Source organism: Microcaecilia unicolor, chromosome 11 (genome assembly GCF_901765095.1).
Source record: "Microcaecilia unicolor chromosome 11, aMicUni1.1, whole genome shotgun sequence".
Taxonomy (NCBI): domain Eukaryota; kingdom Metazoa; phylum Chordata; class Amphibia; order Gymnophiona; family Siphonopidae; genus Microcaecilia; species Microcaecilia unicolor.
The window spans coordinates 137,305,780-137,331,799 of record NC_044041.1 but is presented as its reverse complement, the minus strand read 5'-3'; the positions used below and the strand labels follow the sequence as shown (position 1 = coordinate 137,331,799).

The following is a 26,020-nucleotide window of genomic DNA, read 5'->3' as shown; positions in this document are numbered from 1 at the left end:
ATTTAATGGTCCTAAAGTATGTCTTTGAAAAATTGGCGTTTTGTTTTAGACTGCTGCTGAACATGTTGATTAGTTTGGCTTTTTTTTTAATTACTTTATTTTTCTGTGTTAGCGAAGTAGAATACAAAATATCAATCAGTTACAACTTCAAACACAAGTACATTTTAACAATTTTCACTCCAAAAAGGAACTCAAATAAACACTCCCCACCCCCACACCAAGCATGCCTGATGAAGAGCCCAAGCCAACCAAACTCTAGTACAGCCATATCCAGTATCCGCAAAAACAAGGGGCTAAGCACTTAAACCTGAAAATTCTGATACTACTTCAAAAAGAGTGCCCATTGTCTATCAAATGTAGCAAGTCTATTCCTCCACTGAGCTGTCAGTCTGCTCATATACAGTGGCGTTCCTAGGGGGGCTGACACCCGGGGCAGATTGCCAATGCGCCCCGCCCCCAGGTGCAGCGCCCCCCGGATGCAGCGCGACCCCCCCCCCCGCGAAAGAACCCCCCCCCCCCCCGGGTGCACGCTGCTTGGGGGGGTGCCGCACGCGCCTGTCCTTCGTTCGTTCCATGCTCCCTCTGCCCTGGAACAGGAAGTAACCTGTTCCGGGGCAGAGGGAGCATGTAACGAAGGGCAGGCAGGCGCGCGCGGTGGCGGCGGCGGCACCCCCCCAGCGGCGTGCACCCGGGGCGGATTGCCCCCACCGCTCCCCCCCCTTGGTGCGCCACTGCTCATATAGAAACAAAAAAGCAACACTGGGCCTTCAATTAATAAACAAGAGACTTTGATCATCTCAATCCTGAAGGCCCAGTGTTGCTTTTTTGTTTCTGTATTATTTTATATGCTGTTTTACCCTCTCTTTTGTGTCAGTCTGCTCATATAAGCAGCATCCCAAAAGGCACACTTTATGCAGGGCCATGGTGGGAGTGTTGCTGATCACCAATGTCTTGCCACCTCTCGCTACATTATGGCCAGACATGGTAGCAACACCTGAACAGTGTCCAGTGATAGTGTGTCAGAAGTAAGACTAAGCAGAAAAACAGTAGGGTTAGCTTTCACTGTACAAGAGAACATATCCGTAAACATCTTAGCACAGTCCTCCCAGAATTGATGAGCCACAGGGCACCCGCACCACACATGAAAGTACCCACCCTCCTGGTCACAATCCCTCCAAAATTTACTACTCCCACTGGGAGCAAAACACATCATGCGAGATGGAGAGAGGTACCATCGATAAAGTTGTATAATTCCATTTCCTTTTTTTTTTTATCATTTATTTATGATTTTTCCAATATAATACAATATCCAAGGCGCAACATATCCTGTGCCTTAATTTACATCATGTTATTTTCTGTTTGCCTATACATACAGAGCACAAAAACATATTTAACAGGTTACTATCACATGTTTGCCCCCTTATTCCCTCTCCCAACCCCCCCTAACCTAACCCCCCCCCCCCCCCCCCGAGGTTAGTCTGGAACAGATAAGAGGCTGTTGCTTGGTTGGTTCCCTTCCATTTGTCATATACTTCCCATAGTTTATAATATTGTGCAATCTGTCCTTTTCTGATAGCCGTAAGCTTTGACACCAACTGGATCCTGTCCAATTTCTCCAGAACCGATTGGGTCCCAGGCAGACATGGTTTTTTCCAGGCCGTCGCAATGAGCAATTTGCATGCCACAAATAGGTAGGTGGCAAAGTGATGAGTGGATTTCTGAACTCCCCTCGGTTTAAAATGTAATAAGCAACAGTCCATGCTTAGGGGATATATCACCTCTGTTATCTCACACAGTAAGTCCACTATTTTTGACCAGAGCTGATGTACGTGCGTACAAGTCCACCATATGTGAAACATGTCACCCTTTAGGCCACACTGTCGCCAACCAAAACCGATCAGATCCTGATTTATACATTTTTACTAGTCTGCTAGGAGTATAGTACCAGCAATATAAGAACTTATAACCGTTTTCAACCAATGCACTCGACATGGATACTCGCAGCAATGACCTGAGAGAATGTGACCACCTAGTGACCCCATATGTCACTCCCATTGCATTTTCCCCATTTAGATGCGTAATATTCTACTGGGTTATCAGATGCTAGAAGGGCCTTATACAAATGTGTTATCGCACCTCTACCTCCCCACCTGTGCATATTTTGTTCCATGAGAGTTTCAGATGTTAAGTTCTTCTTCCGCTCTCCGCCTAATAAAAGTCACGTACCTGGTAGTATTTGAATGCCTGTAAAGGGGAGAGCCTATGTTCCTGGCATAGGACTGAGTAGGAGACCATATTATCTTGTTCATACATCTGGCCTAGCTCATAGAGGCCTAATTTTTCCCATTCTAAATATGCTTCATCTATCAGGCCCGGTCCAAACTGAGGAGCAAACCTGAGGAACATATGCTTAAAGTATGTCCTCTCCGGGAAGAGTTTTTCCCGCACCTTGTACCATATCAACAGGGGCCAGCGGAGCAGTGGGGGGCTTTTCTTTTATTATCTCTCTTAATTTAGTACTCGGAAACCAGGGCACTGCCTGAAGTGGAACTGGATCTAGCCACCATTGATCTAGTTTAATTCCTATCTTACCTGATTTTTGTAGCCAGGATGCTAGAATTTTTAGGTGAGCAGCTTGATTGATTGATACAGCATTTCGCTACGTACCCTCAGGGGTCTCTTTTTCCATATGAATGCAAATACTTTTCTCTGCAAATTCCTCAGAAATCCCTCTGGCATGTCTATTGGGATCGCCATAAATAAGTACAGAAGTTTGGGAGAATTATCATTTTCACCGCACTAACTCTCCCCATCCACGAAAGGGTCAGTCCCTCCCATCTCTCTAGCTATTCAAAGAGGTCACGTACTTTATCAGGGAAGTTATATTTGAACAGTTCCTCTACGCTCCGTGGAATATTAACTCCTAGGTAGCGAATATATTTGGTGGCCCATCTGAATGGAAATTGTTGCTGTAATTGTTCTATTACTTCTCTAGGGACCAGGACCCCCAGAGCCTCTGACTTATCATAGTTGATCTTAAACCCCGATACCGCCCCATAACTCTGGGTCACCTCCTTAATTTTTGGGAAGGAAGTTGCCGGATCTTTCAGGATGAGTAAAATGTCATCTGCAAATAAAAGAAGCTTGGTCTCCATTCCTGCCCATCTTAGACCTCTAATCTCACTCTGAGCCCTAATTTGTATAGCTAACGGTTCCATCACCAGGGTAAACAGTAGTGGGGACATGGCACATCCCTGTCTAGTGCCTCTTTGGAGTTGGAACGGACATGAGAGGTGGCCATTCACTCGCACCGCAGCTTTCGGGGTGTCATAGATCAAATGCAGCCAGGTCCTGAACTGTCCCGTGATACCCATCTGCTCTGTTACTGCGACTAGGAAGGGCCAGCTCACTCTGTCAAATGCCTTTTCGGCATCTAGTGACAGTAGGCATAATGGGGTTTTGCTAATGTGTGCACTGTGTATCATGTATAGTGCTCTTCTAATATTGTCGAATGTCTAGTTCCAAGATGGCCGCTGACTGAGACAGACGTGTTTTAGAGCTCCTCCAGATTTTACTGTTACTCTCTAATTACCTTGTAATGCCGAAGAGAAGGGGCAGAGCTGCTGCTACTGCAGCCCAGCAGCAAAGACCTTTGATATCTTCTGGCTTGATTGAATCTTATCTGCAACGAGCTCAGGTTTCAACAGCAGCGTCGGTGAGCAGTTCGCTGGAACAGCCCAGGATAGGAGACCAGGAGCTGAACCTTGAACTGGAAGTTTCTTTGAGCCCCGATACAAGGGCCCCTCCTCCCCAGCCTGTGAGAAGTAGTTCTCCGGTGGTGGCGTCCTTAGCCCTGAATACCGAAGTGTTACAGGGTGGAACTGGACGGGAGGCAGTGTTAGCCTTAACGGAGAACGTGGGAGATTTGTCAGCTTCTTCCCTGTTATCTCACACTGCCGGAAAAACACAGGAGTTGCGAGGGACATTGGAAGGTGAGAAACATGTTTCACAGGAAGAGAGTGAGAGCATTGCATTTGCTAAACTTTTTCAGAAACCAGATGAAGTGACATTGGACAATCTATGGCAGTTGATTGCAGAAATGGGGAAGTTTTTGTGCCCCCAGATGAGGAAAATAAGAAATGAAGTTGTGATATTAGATGGGAAGGTAACAGAAATTGAGAATGAGGTGAAAATAGTTAAAGCAGATTTGGCTAAACAGGAAAAGGATGTTTTAGAGTTGAAATCACAGCAAACAACAATGTTAAGCATTGCTGTTTGCTGTGATTGGTTAATTTAAGGAGAAAATCAGAAATGCTGGAAAATACTTCAAAATCTAATAATCTGCGTTTTATAAATTTTCCACGACAACCATTTATCTCCCCTTGGGAGATGCTAAAAAATTACCTCAGAGAAATTCTAGACATAGAAGATAAAGATATGCCACCCTTTTCACAGGTTTTTTATATACCTGTGAAGGGTTTGGATCCTTTACAAAGGAATAATATTCAGAATGCGCAACCATTGGATGTTTCTGCCCTTCTTGAAATGTCAGATTCAGAACAGATAACACCAACTACTATGTTGGCCACAGTAGCGTTACCTTCAGACAAGATCTGGATTTTAAAGAAGTTTTTCAGAATAAAGAAAAAACCTTTCGTGGTTTGCAAACTCGTGTTTTTCCAGATCTAGCGAGGGAAACGCAAAGGCGACGACAAACGTTTTTACAGATGAGACAGGAGACACTTCAACTTGGCGCAATTTTTTACCTTAAATCCTGCGAGCTATCCTCAGTATTGTCCTGGGGAGCTAGCTGTGCTGTAGCTGTTGTGTCTGCAGGAGAAACCACCATGTGGGACAGATCAGACCACGAAGCCTGCAAGGCCCCACTAAGTCCACACCTTTAGCATTCATGGTCACAGCAGTGAAATAATGCCCAAAAGAACCTGGGATGCCAACTATAAGCAGCCAATAGGGGTTGAGAGGTGAGGAACAAGAGATTCAAATGTTCATTACTGATCTGTGATGTCAAGTTGCTTAGTTTTATTTTGAATTGTGGGTTAGGAAATTGACACAAGGTTTCCCATTTTTAAGAGCACACCAGGAAGTGTTAGATAAAATCTTCCCATCATGCATGGCTTCTGTTCGTGTTAAGAACAGTTTGTGTCCATTTTGCTGTGAGCATTGGTAAGTTGTTTGTCCTTTTTTTAAAAGTATATTAAATTTTAAATGATGAGATTATTTGAATTGGCATAGTAAAAAGATTGAAGATGGTACAGAACACAGCAGTTAAGAGTGATTTTTTTCTATTTCTAGGTAATATATAGAAATAAAACAAAACATATAAAATAAAAGAATACCTTTTTTTACTGGACTAACTTAATACATTATTTGATTAGCTTTCAAAGGTAACCCTTCTTCAGATCAGAAATGAACAAATGTTGACAAATAGATAAGCAAAATATAAAAGCATTCCAATGACATTCTCACAGGAAGAGGGAAGGGGTCGGTTAGGTGAGAAACAGGAAGAGCTGGATGGGTGATGATAATAATGAACCTGTCTGGGCCTTCTCTGAACCAAAGTCCTGTAAGCCTGAGGCTAACAACTAAAACTAAAAGCATAGCCTCTGTGTGACCCAGAGGTTGTACTTTGTGGCAAGCTAGCTTGCAGGCTTGCAGAAAGAGGAACCTAGAGCAAAAATGTTCCAGCCAGGGGCGTAGGACAGAATGTGGTTAGGGGCTTTTTGCAGCTTATCAGGCCTGGAGGCATAAGATAAGAGGTTGCTGGTGAAATGGACTGTGAAGCAACTGAATAAATATTCTAATCGGTATGATGTTGCTCTGGACCACCTTAATAATCTTGATCAGCTGTAGAAGCCCATGTTTAACAATATTGGGGGAGGGTCTAATACTTGCAAACTATTAGAATTATATGGTGATAGAAAAAAGTATATAACCTGAGTGTCAGCTGGACTTAGTCGGAGATGTGCTTAGAGACTGCACCTGTTTGCATCCTCTAATGGGGCAGTTCAGCAACCTGAAGAGTAGCAAATCTCCTGGACTGGAAGGTATACATCCTATACTGATAGAACTGAAAAACAAGCTTGCGGAGCTTCTGTTAGTGATATGCAATTTATCCTTAAAATTGGGCGTGTTACCGGAAGATTGGAGGGTGGCCAATGTAACGCCGATTTTTAAAGAAGGTTCCAGGGGAGATCCGGGAAATTATAGACCGGTGAGTCTGACATCGGTGCCGGGAAAAATGGTAGAGGCTATAATTAAAAACAAAATTACAGAGCACATCCAAGGACATGGATTACTGAGACCAAGTCAGCACGGCCTTAGTGTGGGGAAATCTTGCCTGACCAATTTACTTCAATTCTTTGAAGGAGTAAACAAACATGTGGACAAAGGGGAGCCAGTTGATATTGTGTATCTGGATTTTCAAAAGGCGTTTGATAAGGTACCTCATGAATGGCTACAGAAGAAATTGTCATGGGATAGGAGGAAATGTCCTATTGTGGATTAAAAACTGGTTGAAGGATAGGAAACAGAGAGTGGGGTTAAATGGGCAGTATTCACAATGGAGAAGGGTAGTTAGTGGGGTTCCTCAGGGGTCACTGCTAGGACCGCTGCTTTTTAATATATTTATAAATGATTTAGAGATGGGAGTAACTAGCGAGGTAATTAAATTTGCTGAGGACACAAAGTTATTCAAAGTCGTTAACTCGCGAGAGGATTGTGAAAAATTACAGAAGGACCTTACGAGACTGGGTGGCTAAATGGCAGATGACGTTTAATGTGAGCAAGTGCAAGGTGATGCATGTGGGAAAAAAGAACCCGAATTATAGCTACGTCATGCAAGGTTCCACATTAGGAGTTACGGACCAAGAAAGGGATCTGGGTGTCGTCGTCGATAATACACTGAAACCTTCTCCTCAGTGTGCTGCTGCGGCTAGGAAAGCGAATAGAATGTTGGGTATTATTAGGAAAGGTATGGAAAACAGGTGTGAGGATGTTATAATGCCGTTGTATTGCTCCATGGTGCGACCGCACCTTGAGTATTGTGTTCAATTCTGGTCGCTGCATCTCAAGAAAGATATAGTAGAATTGGAAAAGGTGCAGCGAAGGGCGACTAGAATGATAGCGGGGATGGGATGACTTCCCTATGAAGAAAGACTAAGGAGGCTAGGGCTTTTCAGCTTGGAGAAGAGACGGCTGAGGGGAGACATGATAGAGGTATATAAAATAATGAGTGGAGTGAAACAGGTGGATGTGAAGCGTCTGTTCACGCTTTCCAAAAATACTAGGACTAGGTGGCATGCGATGAAACTACAATGTAGTAAATTTAAAACAAATTGGAGAAACTATTTCTTCACCCAACGCATAATTAAACTCTGGAACTCATTGCCAGAGAACGTGGTGAAGGCGGTTAGCTTAGCAGAGTTTAAAAAGGGGTTAGAGGTTTCCTAAAGAACAAGTCCATAAACTACTAAATGGACTTGGGAAAAATCCACAATTCCAGGAATAACATGTATAGAATGTTTGTACATTTGGGAAGCTTGCCAGGTTCCCTTGGCCTGGATTGGCCGCTGTCGTGGACAGGATGCTGGGCTCAATGGACCCTTGGTGTTTTCCCAGTGTGGCATTACTTATGTATTTATGGAGGTGGCATCTGCAGCTTCTAGGCTGCTAGGGTGTGCCGTAGTAGGCGGCAACAGATTTCGGCTCCCTTCCAGAAGGCAGACAGTCGACCACCTCTTCACTTGCCAAATTTGGAATAGAGGCTGGCTTAACTGCCAATTTTCTTCTATGATTTGTTTTGGGCGTCAGACGTTTTTTGCGGTTACAGCCTGTCATTTGATGTGGTTGCGCTGCTTCTAACGATGGCTGGTTCAGCTCACTTTTCAGGGCAAATATTGTTTGAGGACTCCATGAAGTTGGTGGAAGACCTGGGTGATTTACAGACTCAGCGTCTTCCTGAGGACATGTCTACAAGTTCTTTTCGGTCGGGTCAGGCTCGCCCTTATCTTTACGACACCAGGACTATCGTCCTGGGCAGCCTAGTTTTCTTTAGCAATCCAATCCAGGCAGGTTCTCAGAACTCCCGACTTCATCTGTTTGAGATCCTCTGGACTTCTACTGGTGACAGACGCACAGTCCTGTCTTTTTTTGCATACGGTGGTTTCTGCCTTCCATCTCATTCCACCTTTTTGTCTTCCCGCTTCTTGGATGTTCACCATATACTCCTATACTATTTGGAAGTGATCAGTGAGCTCCGCTTGTTGCTTTGCTCGGGACCATAGGAAGGTACCATATGAAGGCTCGCCATTTTTAGATTGGAAGATGTAGGCATAGCGGTTTTGATGTCAGGAGGAGCAGACCTTTTGTAGAACAGGCATCAGTATGAAGCTGAAGTGCTGTTCCACATAAGCACCATTTTATTCAAAATCCTTTTAGGGGAGCAGCTGCTCCCCTTGCACCCCACCTAGCTACGCCTCAGTATAGTGGGTCAGTGCCTAGGATGACCCACTGAGCAGAAATGACTTCCTACATAGCCTTATGCACTGTGAAAGACTGTAGCAGTCTTCTAGTACTCACCATTTTAAGATTGGCAGATGTAGTGGTGGCAGGATCAGAAGAAGACATATTGTGATATCCCCCTTCTCACTCAGGGTGACCTGGTTCTCAATATGCAAATCATATGCAGATTAGTGTGCTACCCCTTCTCACTCAGGGTGACCTGGTTTCCACTCAGCAAATTAAGCAGGTCTCACCAACTGCATATTTCTCAGGCAACTCTTTATTCCAGCCCCTGGGCACACTTCTTCTAGCTTAATACTTTATACTTTCATAGATCTTCACACTGAGCCTCCCCACACAGATACATGGGCTCAGTACTACACCAATACTTTGGGGACTCTCAACCCCAGGCTTTGCCGCCTGCTTCTCTCAGTACTTTAGACACACAGTCTGTCCTTTGAACACACAGTTCTAGACACACAGTCTTTTCTTCTTCGGACACACAGTCCCTCTTTGAACACACAGTTCCTATAAGTACTGAGGACACCCAGTCAAACACTAATGATTTAGGGACTTCTTACCCCAGGATTTTCAGCCTGCTGATCTCCTTTGGACACCCAGTCCACCCCAAGTCCATAAGGTTAGCCAGTATCTTTCAGGGGCTCTCCCTTCTCCTGCTGCTAGCTCACTTCCCTTCCTTTCACAACTCAGGTGGGGTATAAAGTGGTTAATTAGCCACCCAGGACCCAGCCCATAATCTCCTACACCTGTGGGCCTCCCAGGGCTCTCCCCGGTCCTAGCGACCTCCACCTTCTTGTAGCGCCCCCTAGTGGCCTACACCCTATAGGACACCCGCCTACTTATCTCAATATACAGAACCTGGAGAGCCTTAGGTATATAGGAAGGTGGTGACTCCTTACGAAACACCTGCACTGCGGTAGGATCATCAGATTCCTGACCTGCTGAGCAGAAATGCCTCCAGGCATACCCTCATGTTGTTCTCTGGCTGGTCACAAGAAAGGGGATCTGGCTTCAAGAGCGCAGTGGCCGTTGGCTGAGCGAGGCAATTTCTTCAGCTGGCCTCCGTATGGGACAGACTCTTCTGTTGCGGGTGGCAGCGCTTTATTTCAGAGCGCAGTTGACTTCCTTTTCTTTGTCCCGTCTGGCTTCCGTGGCTGCCCTTTGCAGTTCAGCCACTTGGTCCTCTGTCCTGCTGTGGATGGCTTTTGCAGATCGCACACTTGATCTGCTGTCCTTCCCTTGCCAGGCATTGCAGGCTTGGCAGTGCTAGGCATTCCAGATTTGACATGGCAGCGCATGTAACCGTGGCCTCTGGATCATTGCTCCAGTCTGCTGACGTTGTAGTACCCCGCCCCACTTGAGGACTGCTTTGGTACATCCCACAAGTCTCTGGATTGATCTGTGGGATGCTATGGAAGGTAAAATTAGTTCTTACCTCATAATTTTCTTTCCAATAATCCCAACAGATCAATCCAGAGGCCCACCCTTTGTTGTTCTGGGTTGAGTGTTTTCTTCTATTTGCCTCAGTTTCATCAGATTCCTTCATTTGATTTTTGGCTACAAAAAAAAAAGGCAAAACAAATCAAAACATAAAGGAAACCTTCTGTTACCCTTCCGCAGGAGCGGTTGAGGAGCTTACATAGGCTTTATGCAGGCAGGAGAGGGCTTCCTCTTTCGTCTTCCACTGCTTTGGTATCGACAATACTGAAGTTAAAGTGACTGCACATGACCACATATAGTAAACCTCTGAAGTTCTATCTCCACCTGTTGGTAGAGGGACATAGCTTTCCCAAATACACTACCTATCACAAATTAACTCCACCCTAATTACAATTGTCTCTGTAAAGTAAACCCTTCATAATCACAGGAATCCCCAGTCTTCTGTTCACCATCACGGGCTTACTGCTCTAGATAAAAAGGACCTCTGTTAACATATCCATTGGCTGCTATTCTTATTATATATCACAAAGGATACCATTTTACCTTCTCTTCCTTAAACTTATTCATCAAGCTTCTCTCACTGTTGGCAGTACCATATTGGCAGGATAATCAAAAATCATTATCAACTATACCCATAGATCTAATCTCTTTCCTGCCTAGCTCTGATAGAGGATAAGCTTTTCTAACTGCTTCTGGTCCTGTAGCATTCTAACTTTGTGGAAAGGTTTTGCCAGTCCTAGTTATATTCTAGTGGAATTTGAAAGTTAAATCAACTGGAAATTCTTTGATCAGACTGTATCAGTTCTGGTCATACCTAGAGAACATTTTTCATACAGCACTTGGCAGACTCACTGGGACTGATAAACCCACCCACCCCAGGGTTTTCCAGTCATATACAGACAAGCCAAAACTCATTAACTTTACTCCTCAGTCACACACAGGCAATCTTGCAGGCTGTTAACCCCATCATAGTACACCTGTTCATACCCATTTCAACAAATCAGGATGACTTTTATTCTTTGCAGTAATTGTGGTGCTTTAGTTTTAAGGCCAATCATCTGGAGACTTAAGGCTTGTCCTATCTGTCTTCAGCTCGCTAGTTTAAAACAGGAGCTCAGTAAAGTAAAGCAGGAATTGGATGCACTTAAAAGCAGCTTCTAGGACTGCACAGAATCATACCAAATTCTCACCACTGCCTCAAAGGATAAAACCACCTAAGAATAGATGGTTCACGGTAGGCTCAGGCAGTCTTCGCTATGTGACACAGAAGCATCCACCCTCACAAGTGTTGCCCCTACAAAATTCTTTTGCTCCATTACAGCACTGTAATATTCCTGAAAATAGAACTGAGGCGGAAGAAAAAGCAATGAAGGTGAAACAAAAAGATATGAAGGTACCCAAAGAGAAAAGCTACCCCCAAATCACTAATGTTAAAACATATACCAGGAAATATAGATGGAAAGCGATAACCACAAATGCTCGAAGTCTAAGCAGTAAAGTTCATGACCTTCAAGCCCTGATGTTGGAGGCAGACTTAGACGTTGTTGCGATCACGGAGACGTGGCTCAATGGTTCCCATGAATGGGATGCAAACATACCAGGCTATAATCTATTTAGGAAGGCTAGAGATGGTCATAAAGGTGGAGGAGTAGCTCTGTATGTGAGAAATGATATCGCAGCGACTGAAATGACAGGGGCCTGGGGAAAGGAAGAAGCGATATGGATCACCTTAAAAAGAGATGATAGAACCTCTGTCCACGTGGGTGTTGTCTACAGACCCCTGACACAATTGGAGGAACTAGATAAATATCTGATCGCAGATATTCAAAAGTTGGAAAAGAAGAGAGAGGTGCTATTGCTTGGAGATTTCAATCTGCCGGATGTAGATTGGAAGGTTCCATCTGCGGAATCGGAAAGAAGTAGAGAGATCGTGGATGCTTTTCAAAGTGCTCTGCTCAGACAAATGGTGATGGAACCCACGAGGGAGGGAGCGAGGCTGGATCTGGTGCTCACAAATGGGGACAGTGTGTCAAATGTCCGAGTGGATGTCCACCTGGGCAGCAGTGACCATCAAACAGTTTGGTTTGATATGACAGCTGAAGTGGAGGGTGGCCACTCAAAACTCAAAGTCCTGGATTTCAAGCATGCTGACTTTAGTAAAATGGGGGAATACCTGAGGAAGGAGCTGATGGGCTGGGAGGACGAACGAGAAGTGGAAGGACAGTGGTCCAGGCTGAAATAAGCTATAAATAGGGCCACAAACCTTTATGTAAGGAGAGTAAATAAAAGCAAGAGAAAAAGGAAACCGATATGGTTCTCTAAGCAAGTGGCTGAGAAAATAAAAGCTAAAGAGTTGGTGTTCACGAAATACAGAAAAACTCAAGAAGAGGAACACGAATACCGGATGAAACGGAAAGAAGCCAAGAGAGAGAGATACATCTGGCGAAAGCACAAATGGGTAGAAATGTAAAGAGGGGTGACAAAAATGTATTCAGGTTTATTAGTGAAAGGAGGAAAACAAAAAAGGGAATTGTGAGACTGAAAGATGCTGCGAACTGTTATGTAGATAATGATGAAGAAAAAGCAAATTTGCTAAATAGATACTTTTGTTCTGTTTTCACTGAAGAAAATCCTGGAAAAGGACCGCAATGGATTAGCAAAAGTACAAATCAGAATGGAGTGGATATAGCACCGTTCACGAAAGAGAGTGTGTATGAACAACTTGAAAATCTAAAGGTGGACAAAGCCGTGGGACTGGACGGGATCCACCCCAGGATATTGAGGGAGCTCAGAGAGGTTCTGGCGGATCCTCTTAAAGATTTGTTTAATAAATCCTTGGAGACGGGAGAGGTTCCATGGGATTGGAGAACGGCGGATGTGGTCCCTCTTCACAAAAGTGGTGATAGGGAAGAAGCTGGAAACTACAGGCAAGTAAGCCTCACTTCGGTTATTGGAAAAGTAATGAAAGCGATGCTGAAGGAAAGGATAGTGAATTTCCTGGAAGCCAATAAGTTGCAAGATCAAAGACATCATGGTTTTACCAAAGGTAAATCATGCAAAACGAATCTCATTGAATTCTTTGACTGGGTGACAGGAGAATTGAATCAGGGACGTGCTATGGACGTAATCTACTTAGATTTCAGCAAAGCTTTTGACACGGTTCCCCACAGGAGGCTCTTGAATAAACTTGACAGACTGAAGATAGAACCCGACGTGGTGAACTGGATTAGGAACTGGTTGACGGACAGACGCCAGAGGGTGGTGGTTAATGGCTCGGAAGAGGGAAAGGTGAGTAGTGGAGTGCCTCAGGGATCGGTGCTGTGGCCGAGTCTGTTCAGTATATTTGTGAGTGACATTGCCGAAGGGTTAGAAGGTATAGTTTGCCTTTTTGCGGATGATACTAAGATTTGTAACAGAGTGGACACCCGGGAGGGAGTGGAAAACATTGAAAAGGATCTGCGGAAGCTAGAAGAATGGTCTAAGGTTTGGCAATTAAAATTAAATGCGAAGAAATGCAAAGTGATGCACTTAGGGAGTATAAATCCATGGGAGACGTATGTGCTAGGCAGCGAGAGTCTGACATGTATGGATAGGGAGATACAAAAAGTGGATGACTGGATGGAGTGGGTCCACAGGGCTGCTACTTCAACCATATCCGAAACAAAACATACAGGTATTTTCTAACCTTGGATAGGATAGAGGAGGTTTAAGACATTAAAACACCTGCAAAAGGTATCAGTACCCAAGAGGCAGGCCTCTTTTAATAGAAGAGAGGCCCTGGAACAAGGAGTCATATAAGGATGAAAGGGACTAAACTCAGACTGAAACAGTGAGATTCTAGTATTCAGACAGGTGGAAAAAGATTAAGCCTCAACAAATTAACCATGCAGAAGAAATGCTTTAGCGGAATGACTCAGGAAAATTCCAGGGAAGCTAATTCTAGCCTCCGCCCTTCCAAAAGACTATGCATGTGACCTCAGGGTGTGTCTCTCTCCTGGAGCCTCAGTTCTAATCTCCAGCTCTGCCAGATATTTAATGTGACACTTTCTTCTAATTTAAGATGTATGATACATGCACATAATTCTATTGCCCCATGCATTTCTTATGGGAAAATCAACAACTTTGCATCTCTCCTGTGTCCCTCTACAAAAGTAGGGAAGAAACAGATCTGATAAGCCTCTCTTGCTTGAACTGAAAAAGGAGGATTCGTTAATTGTGATTATCCTGCTTTGGGGTAAAAGGATTAGCAGGCATACAGAGAAATTACACAAGTTCAAACTTCTCGGCTAAACAGAGGCACTCCACTGACAGCAAGCAGTCTCGGTGAAAGCAATACATGGTGCCAAAAGAGGAGTGCAGTGAGCTAGAGAAAATGATCCTGAAGCACAATAATTGCAGCCTAGGACACCCCAACTTCAAAATGGCCCACCACAGAAATTTTAAAGAACATTAAGGTAACTGAAGAGATATGTAAACAAATGCAAAGTGATGCACTTAGGGAGTAGAAATCCACGGGAGACATATGTGTTAGGAGGATATGTACAGACGGGGAGAGGGATCGTGGGGTGATAGTATCTGAGGATCTGAAGGCGACGAAATAATGTGACAAGGCGGTGGCCGTAGCCAGAAGGTTGCTAGGGTGTATAGAGAGAGGTGTGACCAGCAGAAGAAAAGAGGTTTTAATGCCCCTGTATAAGTCGTTGGTGAGGCCCCACCTAGAGCATTGTGTTCAGTTTTGGAGGCTGTATCTTGCTAAGGATGTAAAAAGAATTGAAGCGGTGCAAAGAAAAGCTACAAGAATGGTATGGGAATTGCATAACAAGACGTATGAGGAGAGACTTGCGGACCTGAACATGTATACCCTGGAGGAAAGGAGAAACAGGGGTGAAATGATACAGACGTTCAAATATTTGAAAGGTATTAATCCACAAACGAACCTTTTCCGTAGATGGGAAGGCGGTAGAACTAGAGAACAACAAAAGAGATTGAAGGGGGGCAGACTCAAGAAAAATGTCAGGAAGTATTTTTTCACGGAGAGAGTGGTGGATACTTGGAATGCCCTCCTGGAGATGAAAATGGTAACGGAATTCAAAAATGCGTGGGATAAACATAAAGGAATCCTGTTCAGAAGGAATGAATCCTCAGAAGCTTAGTGGAGATTGGGTGGCAGAGCCGGTGGTGGGAGGCGGGGCTAGCGGTTGGGAAGCGGGGCTATTGCTGGGCAGACTTCTATTGTCTCTACCCTGAAAATGGCAGATGCAAATCAAGTTCAGGTATACATAAAAAGTAGCATATATGAGTTTACCTTGTTGGGCAGACTGGATGGACCGTGCAGGTCTTTCTCTGCCGTCATCTACTATGTTACTATCAGGCTTATTTTTGAAAGTGATCGCTGGCCATCTTCCGACATAAATCGGAAGATGGTCGGCGATCTCGCAAAAGCGGCCAAATCGGTATAATCGAAAGTGGCTTTTTTGACAGCATTGCCGCTTTCCTGTTGCCATGCCGGCGAAAGTTCAAGTACTCCCTCAGTGGTCACCAACCCCCTCCCACACTAAAACAATAAAGCTAAAAACCTTTTTGCCAGCCTGTATGCCAGCCTCAAATGCCGTACCCACCTCCATGACAGCAGAATGTGTTCTATCCTCTGACAGCCTTTCCCTGGTTGTGATGTGGCTCTCGGGTGAGTGTGACACCTTTTCTGTTAGGTGCACTGGAGAGTCACATCAGCAATGCACTGTGGTGGGTGTAGGGTACTGGGCTCTACTCCCATGGTGCTTTTCCCCCTGCTAACTGGGTCAGAGTGTGTCCAGTTTTGTTTCCGGTAGTCCATGAGGTAGTGGCCATTTTTGTAAGCCAGTTTTAGATCCCTTTCATGTGTTAGCCACGTTACAGCACTTAGTTCTTACCTTGAATGTTGCTGAAAAAGGGCATTGTACACCATTCTGCCAGCTCTGACCTACTGCTAATCTCAGTACCAGGGAGACTCTTTGCCAGTGGGGTACAACCTCTGATAAGTACATAAGTAATGCCATACTGGGAAAAGACCAAGGGTCCATCGAGCCCAGCATCCTGTCCACGACAGCGGCCAATCCAGGCCAAGGGCACCTGGCAAGCTTCCCAAACGTACAAACATTCTATACATGTTATTCCTGGAATCGTGGATTTTTCCCAAGTCTATTTAGTAGCGATTTATGGACTTATCCTTTAGGAAACCATCCAACCCCTTTTTAAACTCTGCTAAGCTAACCGCCTTCACCACTTTCTCCGGCAACGAATTCCAGAGTTTAATTACACGTTGGGTGAAGAAAAATTTTCTCCGATTTGTTTTAAATTTACTACACTGTAGTTTCATCGCATGCCCCCTAGTCCTAGTATTTTTGGAAAGCGTGAACAGACGCTTCACATCCACCTGTTCCACTCCACTCATTATTTTATATACCTCTATCATGTCTCCCCTCAGCCGTCTCTTCTCCAAGCTGAATAGCCCTAGCCTCCTTAGTCTTTCTTCATAGGGAAGTCGTCCCATCCCCGCTATCATTTTAGTCACCCTTCTCTGCACCTTTTCCAATTCTACTATATCTTTCTTGAGATGCAGCGACCAGAATTGAACACAATACTCAAGGTGCGGTCGCACCATGGAGCAATACAACGGCATTATAACATCCTCACACCTGTTTTCCATACCTTTCCTAATAATACCCAACATTCTATTCGCTTTCCTAGCCGCAGCAGCACACTGAGGAGAAGGTTTCAGTGTATTATCGACGACGACACCCAGATCCCTTTCTTGGTCCGTAACTCCTAATGTGGAACCTTGCATGACGTAGCTATAATTCGGGTTCTTTTTTCCCACATGCATCACCTTGCACTTGCTCACATTAAACGTCATCTGCCATTTAGCCGCCCAGTCTCCCAGTCTCGTAAGGTCCTCTTGTAATTTTTCACAATCCTGTCGCGATTTAACAACTTTGAATAACTTAGTGTCATCAGCAAATTTAATTACCTCGCTAGTTACTCCCATCTCTAAATCATTTATAAATATATTTAAAAACAGCGGTCCTAGCACAGACCCCTGAGGAACCCCACTAACTACCCTTCTCCATTGTGAATACTGCCCATTTAACCCCACTCTCTGTTTCCTATCCTTCAACCAGTTTTTAATCCACAATAGGGCATTTCCTCCTATCCCATCACCCTCCAATTTCCTCTGTAGCCTTTCATGAGGTACCTTGTCAAACGCCTTTTGGAAATCCAGATACACAATATCAACCGTCCACATGTTTGTTTACTCCTTCAAAGAATTGAAGTAAATTGGTCAGGCAAGATTTCCCCACACAAAAGCCGTGCTGACTTGGTCTCAGTAATCCATGTCCTCGGATGTGCTCTGTAATTTTGTTTTTAATAATAGCCTCTACCATTTTCCCCGGCACTGATGTCAGACTGATCGGTCTATAATTTCCTGGATCTCCCCTGGAGCCTTTTTAAAAACTTGGCATTACATTGGCCACCCTCCAATCTTCCGGTACCATGCTCGATTTTAAGGATAAGTTGCATATCACTAGCAGTAGCTCCGCAAGCTCATTTTTCAGTTCTATCTAGGATGAATACCATCCGGTCCAGGAGATTTGCTACTCTTCAGTTTGCTGAACTGCCCCATTACGTCCTCCAGGTTTACCGTGAAGTCAGTAAGTTTCTCCGACTCGTCCGCTTGAAATACCATTTCCAACACCGGTATCTCACCCAAATCTTCCTCGGTGAAGACCGAAGCAAAGAATTCATTCCGTCTCTCCGTGCTTATTCAAATAAAGGACTTTTTCAAAGAGATTAGTCTTCAGGTGTCAACTGGTGTGCCAAGTTTATACATCAGCAACAAGTCCTAGAGGCCTGCATGTATGCAGGTCCCTGGAGCACTTTTAGTGGGTACCGCAGTGCACTTAAGGCAGGTGGACCTGGGCCCACCCCCCCCCTACCTGTAACACTTGTGCTGGTAAATGGGAGCCCTCCACAACCCATTGTACCCACATGTAGTTGCTCCCTTCACCCCTAAGAGCTACGGTAGTGGTGTACATTTGTGGGTGGTAGGTTTTTTTTGGGGGGGGGGTTGGGGGGCTTAGCACCCAATGTAAGGGAGCTATGCATGTGGGAGCTTTTTCTGAAGTCCACCACACTGACCCCTAGGGTGCCCAGTTGGTGTCCTGGCATGTCAGGGGGACCAGTGCACTACAAATGCCGGCTCCTCCCACGACCAAATGCCTTGGATATCGCCGGGTTGGAGATCGCCGGCATTTTTTTCCATTATCGCTGAAAATCAAAACCAGCCATCTCAAACCCGTTGAACTCTGGCATTTGGCCGTGCTAAACCACATTATCGAAAAAAAAAGATGGCCAGCCATCTTTTTCAGTAATACGGTTCTGGCCAGCTGTAGCGCCGCCGCCAAAATAGATCGCTGGCGACGTTCGATTATGCCCCTCTATGTGTAACCCACAAGTCTCTGGATTGATCTGCTGGGACTAATGGAAAGAAAATTATCAGGTAAGAACTAATTTTACCTTAAGTAGGATATGTATATGATTTTCACAATGTTAATCTGCACTTTGTAGTTGAACCCCTGACGACGCTTAGCGAAATGCAGTGACTGTGTTGGGTTTCATGAAGGAGGGAGTGACTGCAAAATAAGAAAATCGGAGTTTAAGCAGTAGTGTAATTATGTTAAAAACATACTAACAGATAAGATATTATTGAGGCGACAGTTTGCCCGAATAAAAGAGGGAAGAAGTAGTTGCAGGATGTAACAGTGCCCTCATCAGCTGGAGTTTACAAGAAAGCTGGACGGACATTTTGAAATAATACCTGTAGTGGCGTGTGCCATCGAAGAAGAATCCTTAATACTGTTTTGTATATATTGACAATTACATTATAGAAGATATGTGGCGGGGCATCCAATGAAGTTTTATTAACTACACTATAGGGCTTCATAAAGTACATGTGACTGTTTATTACAACAGCTGGACTGTGAAACTCTAGGGATAGAGGGATATTAATATATGGTTTTATTAGATTGGTGTGAATGAGAGGAATGTGTGGTTAAGATTGTGGGAAGGTATTTTTATGTAAATTTGAGTTTTTGAATAAAGAAATTTTGATACATCAAGCAGAGAATAATAGTTACTATATTGAATGAATGCATATTCATTTGGGAAATTCTGAAAACCCGACTGGATTGCGACCCTTGAGAACTGAGGTTGGACAACCCTGGCGTAATTAGTCATTGTTTGGGGGAAGAGAAAGCTTTGTACATTATAGGAGTAAAACATTTTCACAATAACCTGGAGCCATCTGTTAATTCTAAACTCAAAATGAGTTCATGTGCTATAGGCTCTAATAAGAACTAACCCTGCACAGAGACACTCAAGTGAGTACTCCCCCCCAATCACATTTCCCCTCCATCTCTTTTACCTTGGCCACTTTGATGATGTCAGGAATGTGCAGGTAGGCTTGGACAGGAGGGAGCCCCTTGCCAATAAGATATGCCTCATCCGCCTTCTGTCGGTGCATCTGTCCAGTATCCTGCTCCGAATAGACGGCCACTGTCCTGATTCCTAACTCTGTGCATGCTCTGAAAACCCGGATTGCAATTTCACCTACAAAAAAATTCAATATAGCATTATCATATATATACACCATGATAGAAAATGAGGACTATGAACTCATGAATCTTTCCACTATGGATGACAAAACTTTAGGCTGCCCAAATGTCTGGTGATACTCATTTTCTCATCTTGGCATGCTATTAATGTGTTTGCTCGCCCTAAAGCTAACAGCATCCGGCAAGGTCCTGACATAGTAACATAGAGGGGCATAATCGAACATCGCCGGCCAAATAGATCGCCGGCGATCTATGTTGGCGGCGGCGCTACAGCTGGCCGGAACCGTATTATCGAAAAAGATGGCCGGCCATCTTTTTTTTCGATAATACGGTTTAGCCCAGCCAAATGCCGTGGAGTTCGCCAGGTTTGAGATGGCCGGGTTTGTTTTTCAGCAATAATGGAAAGTTATGTCAGCCATCTCAAACCCCGGCCAAATTCAAGGCATTTGGCCGTGGGAGGAGCCAGCATGTATATTGTCATAACATCAGCGTATATATATATGGGTTGAGGTTATGGTTTGATAGGAGTTTTGCCAGAGGGATCATCATTAAGTTGAAAATGGTTGGTGAGAGGGATGAACCTTGTGGTACTCCACATTCAGGTGTCCATGCCTTAGACGTGGTTGAATTTGATGTGACTTGATACGAACGTTGGGTTAGGAACCCCTTGAACCAATTCAGGACATTTCCTCCAATGCCAAAGTATTCAAGTATGTGTAATAGGATTCCGTGGTCAACCATATCGAAGGCACTTGACATGTTAAATTGTAGGAGGAGTATATTGTTGCCAGTCGCAATTATTTGCTTAAATTTAGTCATAAGGGTGACTAATACTGTTTCTGTGCTATGAATTGACCGGAATCCTGATTGGGCATCATGCAGTATTGAGTGTTTGTTTAGATAGTTTGTGAGTTGTTTAGTTACCATTCCTTCGGTTATTTTGGTTATTAGTGGTATGGATGCTACTGGCCTGTAATTGGTTAATTCACTCGTGCTTTTCTTTGTATCTTTAGGAATTGGGGTAAGATTTTTCCTTTTTCTTTTGGGAAAAGTCCGTTTTGTAGCATGAAGTTTACATGGTTCCTATTTGCAGGCTCAATGTGGCTTCATTTTCTTTCATCCTTACTGTACTTATTAACTGAGTGATATGTAAAATCTGAACATGTGATTCACTGTTGTTTAATATGTAGCCCGCTTGGAACTATTCATGGTATTAGCGGGATATAAGTCTAGTATAATGTAATATAATGTAAAGGTGTTTGTTATTTGAGTATTTTAAAATCATTTTTCACATATCTGTCCTATGAAACTTAGATACCAGCAGGTTTATTTGAGCTTCAGGAAGCATTTGAAAACTTGCTTTTTTTCAAACATATTTAAATTAAGCTTTTAGGGTTGGCGGATTTAGTTAATTTTTAATATGCAAAGTTCATAGGGCTATTCCCAGTTCTCTTTGCTTTTGTAATCCGTGTCGAGCTATCCAGGTTTCACGGAATATAAGCATTCATGTCATGCCAATATCTTACTAAGCCTAAATGATATTATTCAGATATTCCAAAGGTCTTTGTAAATAAAAGTTTTCAACATCTTTTTGAATGAGCCCGTTTCTTCTTTTAGTTTAATTTGTACTAGACTCTCATTCTAATGCCTTCCACATCTTCCAGCAGTTCCCCTAGATCTTAAAGGTCTATTTGTAAGTCAGGAGAGTTATTTTCAGATAGGAAGGAACATCCTGTCTCACTGCTTTATGATTTAGCAATCAACAGAAATAAAACAAAATAAAACATGGAAAAGAAAATAAGATGATACCTTTTTTATTGGACATAACTTAATACATTTCTTGAATAGCTTTCGAAGGTTGCTCTTCTTCATCAGATTGGAAATAAGCAAGCGTTGATAGATGACAGTATATATAAGTGAAGCATCAAAGCATTTCGGTGACAGTCTAACAGGATGGGGGTGGGTAGGTGAGAGATATGCATGGAAACTTGCCATCTTGCAAGGCTTTGTTCTGTTTCTGTGAGTCTGACGTCCTGCATGTACAACCTACAGGATGTCAGAAACAGAACAAAGCCTTCGCGGGAAGAAGAGGGCCTGGGCTGTCGGGGATTGGGGTCCCCCGCCAGCAAAGGTTGCCCACGGCGACAACGGCGGCGGCAGGGGAGGGTTGGCGGCGGGAGGGGGTCGAGAGGGTCGTCGGCAGGGGTCGTCAAAGTTGGTGGTGGTGGGGGGGGGGGGGGGGCTAAAATGTGCCCCCTCACCTCAGGCTCTGGACCCCCCTCCCGCCGAAGTTTGGCTACGCCCCTGTTGATTACCTTTAAAAGTGGACTAACACGGCTACCACACCTCTCTACTCATGATTTAGCAATAAATCTTTACATTATATTATGAATTCAACTGGTAGCCAATGCAATTGGACTATCTGAGGTGTAATGTGATCCCAACATGATGAACCATTAACAAGACCAGGGGTGGGTCCCGGAGGGCCTGGGCCAATCCAGTTTGAGCTCAGGCCCACCCAGCAGTGGGTGCACCTTGACAGCGCCGGCATGGAGGGAACAGGCTGGGGTTACTCGGTCCTGCGTCACTCTCCTCAATGGGTTCTGGCCAGTGACAGCAATTCCCACATGCTGCCTGCCACTAACCTGAAGGGAGAGATACACAGGAGGTGGAGAGGGGAGAAAGAGGGAGATGTTGGATCCAGGAGCAGAAGGGAGTGATGGAGAGATGCCAGACAATGGGAGTGAGGGAAGGGAGGGAGAAATGCTGGACCAAGGGGGAGAGGGCAGAAGGGGAAGGGACAGATAGATGAGAGGCTATAAGGATGGGGAGGGGAGAAAGAGGGAGCAGATGCTGGGCTAGAAGTGTGGAGGGAGGAAGACACTGGGAATACTGGAACCATGTGGGAGAGGCCAGGAGAGGATGGCAAGGAAATGAATGAGAGGATAATGTTTACAGAGGGTAGAAATATGGTAATGGAGGACTGAGGAAGGAGTTAGATGGGGAATGGGACAGCTAGTGGGTGAGAGAAGAAGATGGAAATCTGATAGGTAGCTGAAATGCAGAAAGGAGGAGATGAGGGTGAAATTTGAGTTGACAGGCAGAAAAGAAAAAAAAGAGGGAAGTTAAAAAGGAATGATCAATATCTCAGAGGCAGGTATAGCGAGGGAATGGACAGGAGAGAGAAGAAAAGACAAATGGACAACAGCCATTTGAAAGAGAATTAGCAGACGACAAAAACTAGAATCAACATAACAAAATGTCCATACAACAAAGGTAGGGAAAAAAAAGCATTTTATTTTGTATCTGTTAAATGGAATATGTTAGCTTTGGGAAGTGTGCATAGCAAATGTCTTTGTTCAGTATTTTATTTTTTTTTTTTGTTACATTTGTACCCCGCGCTTTCCCACTCATGGCAGGCTCAATGTGGCTTACATGGGGCAATGGAGGGTTAAGTGACTTGCCCAGAGTCACAAGGAGCTGCCTGTGCCTGAAGTGGGAATCGAACTCAGTTCCTCAGGACCAAAGTCCACCACCCTAACCACTAGGCCACTCCTCCACTTCTGTGCCTGAAGTGGAAATCAAATTCAGTTCCTCAGTTCCCCAGGACCAAAGTCCACCACCCTAACCACTAGGTCACTCCTCCATTTCTGTTTTTTTAGTTTAAATATTTTTATTTCTAATTTATAATCTCGTGTTCTATATTTGGTGAGGGTCTGTGTGTGATAGCAATGGTAGGTGGGGAAATCGGATGAGAGGCAGGGAGGACAGGGGATCGGGGTCCTCCTTTATTTTTTATTTTCTGGGCCCTAGCATGTCTAACACTGGTCCTAACCCTTGCTGTATAGCTCGTGGAGATCCCCAGCTGAGGACCTACTCCAAAGATGGCCAGAACTCTCTTCTACCAAGCTCTGCAGTCGGCGACAGCATCCTTGAGCCATCGACAACTAAGCATGAGTGGGGTGCTGGCATTAATTGTTTAAGGACATTGCTGCTGCCTGCCAAGCTTGATAAAAGGGAGTTCTGGCCACCTTCAGAGAAGTCTTCGCCTGACAGAGCTTGGGGATCCTCATTAGCTAAAGTATTTATATTTTGAGGTGGGGGTAGGGTAGGGCAAGGAAAATATTTTGCCCATCCACTTTGGGCTCAGGCTCACCCAAAATTGGCTGTCTGGCTATGCCACTGAACAAGATGTGCTGCAGCATTCTGCACTATCTGTAAAGGTCTAAAATAGCCCTTTTATGTAGTTTCAATAGACACTGTGCTAACATAGGAAGGACATGCTGCCTATTCTATCTATTTGATTTCAATTACCTCAATATTGATTGGGTAAATGTCAGGAAATGCTAGGGAGATAAAATTCCTAGACAAAACAAATTACTGATTTATGGAACAACTGCTCCAAGAACTGACAAGAGGGGGAGCTATTTTAGATCTAGTCCTTAGTGGAATATAGGACTTAGTGCAAAAGTTAACAGTGTTGGGTCCTCTGGGAAACAGTGATCATAACATAAGTTGAGTTAATAACTGGAATGAAGGCATCCGCAAACAAATCTTTTCCGGAGATGGGAAGGCGGTAGAACAAGAGGACATGAAATGAGATTGAAGGGGGGCAGACTCAGGAAAGATGTCAGGAAGTATTTTTTCACGGAGAGGGTGGTGGACGCTTGGAATGCCCTCCCGCGGGAGGTGGTGGAGATGAAAACGGTAACGGAGTTCAAACATGCGTGGGATATGCATAGAGGAATCCTGTGCAGAAGGAATGGATCCTCAGAAGCTTAGCTGAAATTGGGTGGCGGAGCAGGTGGGGGGAAGAGGGGGTGGTGATTGGGAGGAGAGGATAGGGGAGGGCAGACTTGTACGGTCTGTACCAGAGCCGGTGATGGGAGGCGGGACTGGTGGTTGGGAGGCGGGAAATACTGCTGGGCAGACTTATATGGTCTGTGCCCTGAAAAGGACAGGTACAAATTCAAGGTAAGGTATACACATATGAGTTTGTCTTGGGCAGACTGGATGGACCATGCAGGTCTTTTTCTGCCGTCATCTACTATGTCACTAAGGAAATCTTCTGTAGCAGCATTTAACTAAAAGAGGCAACTATGATAAAATTAGGAAAATGCTTTAAAAAAAACCCCAAAATAAAAGAACTATTTCCATGGCGATTTGTTCTGCACTGGTACTTTGATTCTCTGTCCCCAGAATGGATTGTCAATATGCTGAGTACTATATTTTGAGCAATAGCTCATGTGATTAGTGTTGATTTGCAGAACTTGATCCTTAGGCAGGCGTTGTTTTACGCCAAAACATAGCCCATGGGTCGGGTCATAAATAAAGCACACTTGTACCATTCTTGAGAGCCCTTTGTGCTTCTTTTTTGTACTACCATCTTGGAAACCCAGACCAAATGTATTCCACATACTAATAAAGGTGGAAAGTAGAGCAAATAATAGCAAGAAAAGGTGATGTGAAAGAGGCTATTAGAGCCAAAAGAACATCTTTCAAACAATGGAAAAAAAATCCAAATGAAGAAAACAAGAAGCAGCATAAGCGCTGGATAGTTAGATGCAAAGCATTAATAAAGAAGGCTAAAAGAATTTGAAGAGAAACTTGCTGCAGAGGCAAAAACTAATAGTAATAACTTTCAGGTATAAATCAGAAGCAGAATGTCTGTGATGGAATCAGTGGGACAATTATATCATCAAGGAGTAAAAGGGGCACTCAGGGAGGACAAGGACATAGTGGAGAGACTGAATGAATTCTTTGCTTTGGTCTTTAGTGAAGAGGATGCAAGATATCTTCCTCTGCCAGAAATGTTTTTCTAGGCTAAGGATACAGAGGAACTGAAACAAATCTCAGTAAACCTGGAAGACGTACTGAGTCAAATCAACACGAGTACTAAATCACCTGGACGAGATGGTGTACACCCAAGGATACTGAAAGAACAGACATGAAATTGCTGATCTGCTATTAGTGATCTGGAACATGATATTAATATCGTCCCTAGTACCTGAAGATTGAAGAGTGGCTAACATTACGCCAGTTCTTAAATAGGTTTCCAGGAGTGATGCAGGAAAATACAGACTGGTAAGGCTAACATAAGTGTCAGGCAAAATAATGGAAACTATTAGAATATAATTATAGAACACATAAGCAAACATGGTTTAATGGGACAGAGTCAACATGGATTTTGCCAGAGGAAATCTTGCCTTACCAATTTGCTTCATTTCTTTGAAGGCGTGAATAAACAGTGGATAAAGGTGAGCTGGTTGATGTAGTATATCTAGATTTTCAGAAAGCTTTTTACAAAGTCCCTCATGAGAGGTTCCTGAGAAAATTAAAATGCCATGGGATTGGAGGCAATGCTCTGTTGTAAATTGGGAACTGGTTAA

General features: G+C 44.1%; 1 protein-coding gene across 4 annotated transcripts in view; it reads right to left on the bottom strand.

Moving 5' to 3' along the window:
* PC (pyruvate carboxylase) overlaps positions 1 to 26,020 on the bottom strand; it is a 1,188,093-nt gene that overhangs the window by 957,184 nt on the left and 204,889 nt on the right. For all 4 annotated transcript variants that reach the window (XM_030220280.1, XM_030220278.1, XM_030220277.1 and 1 more), the window contains one exon: positions 19,442 to 19,626. In XM_030220280.1, coding sequence (XP_030076140.1) covers positions 19,442 to 19,626 — 185 coding nt within the window. The remainder of the gene's footprint in view (positions 1 to 19,441; positions 19,627 to 26,020) is intronic.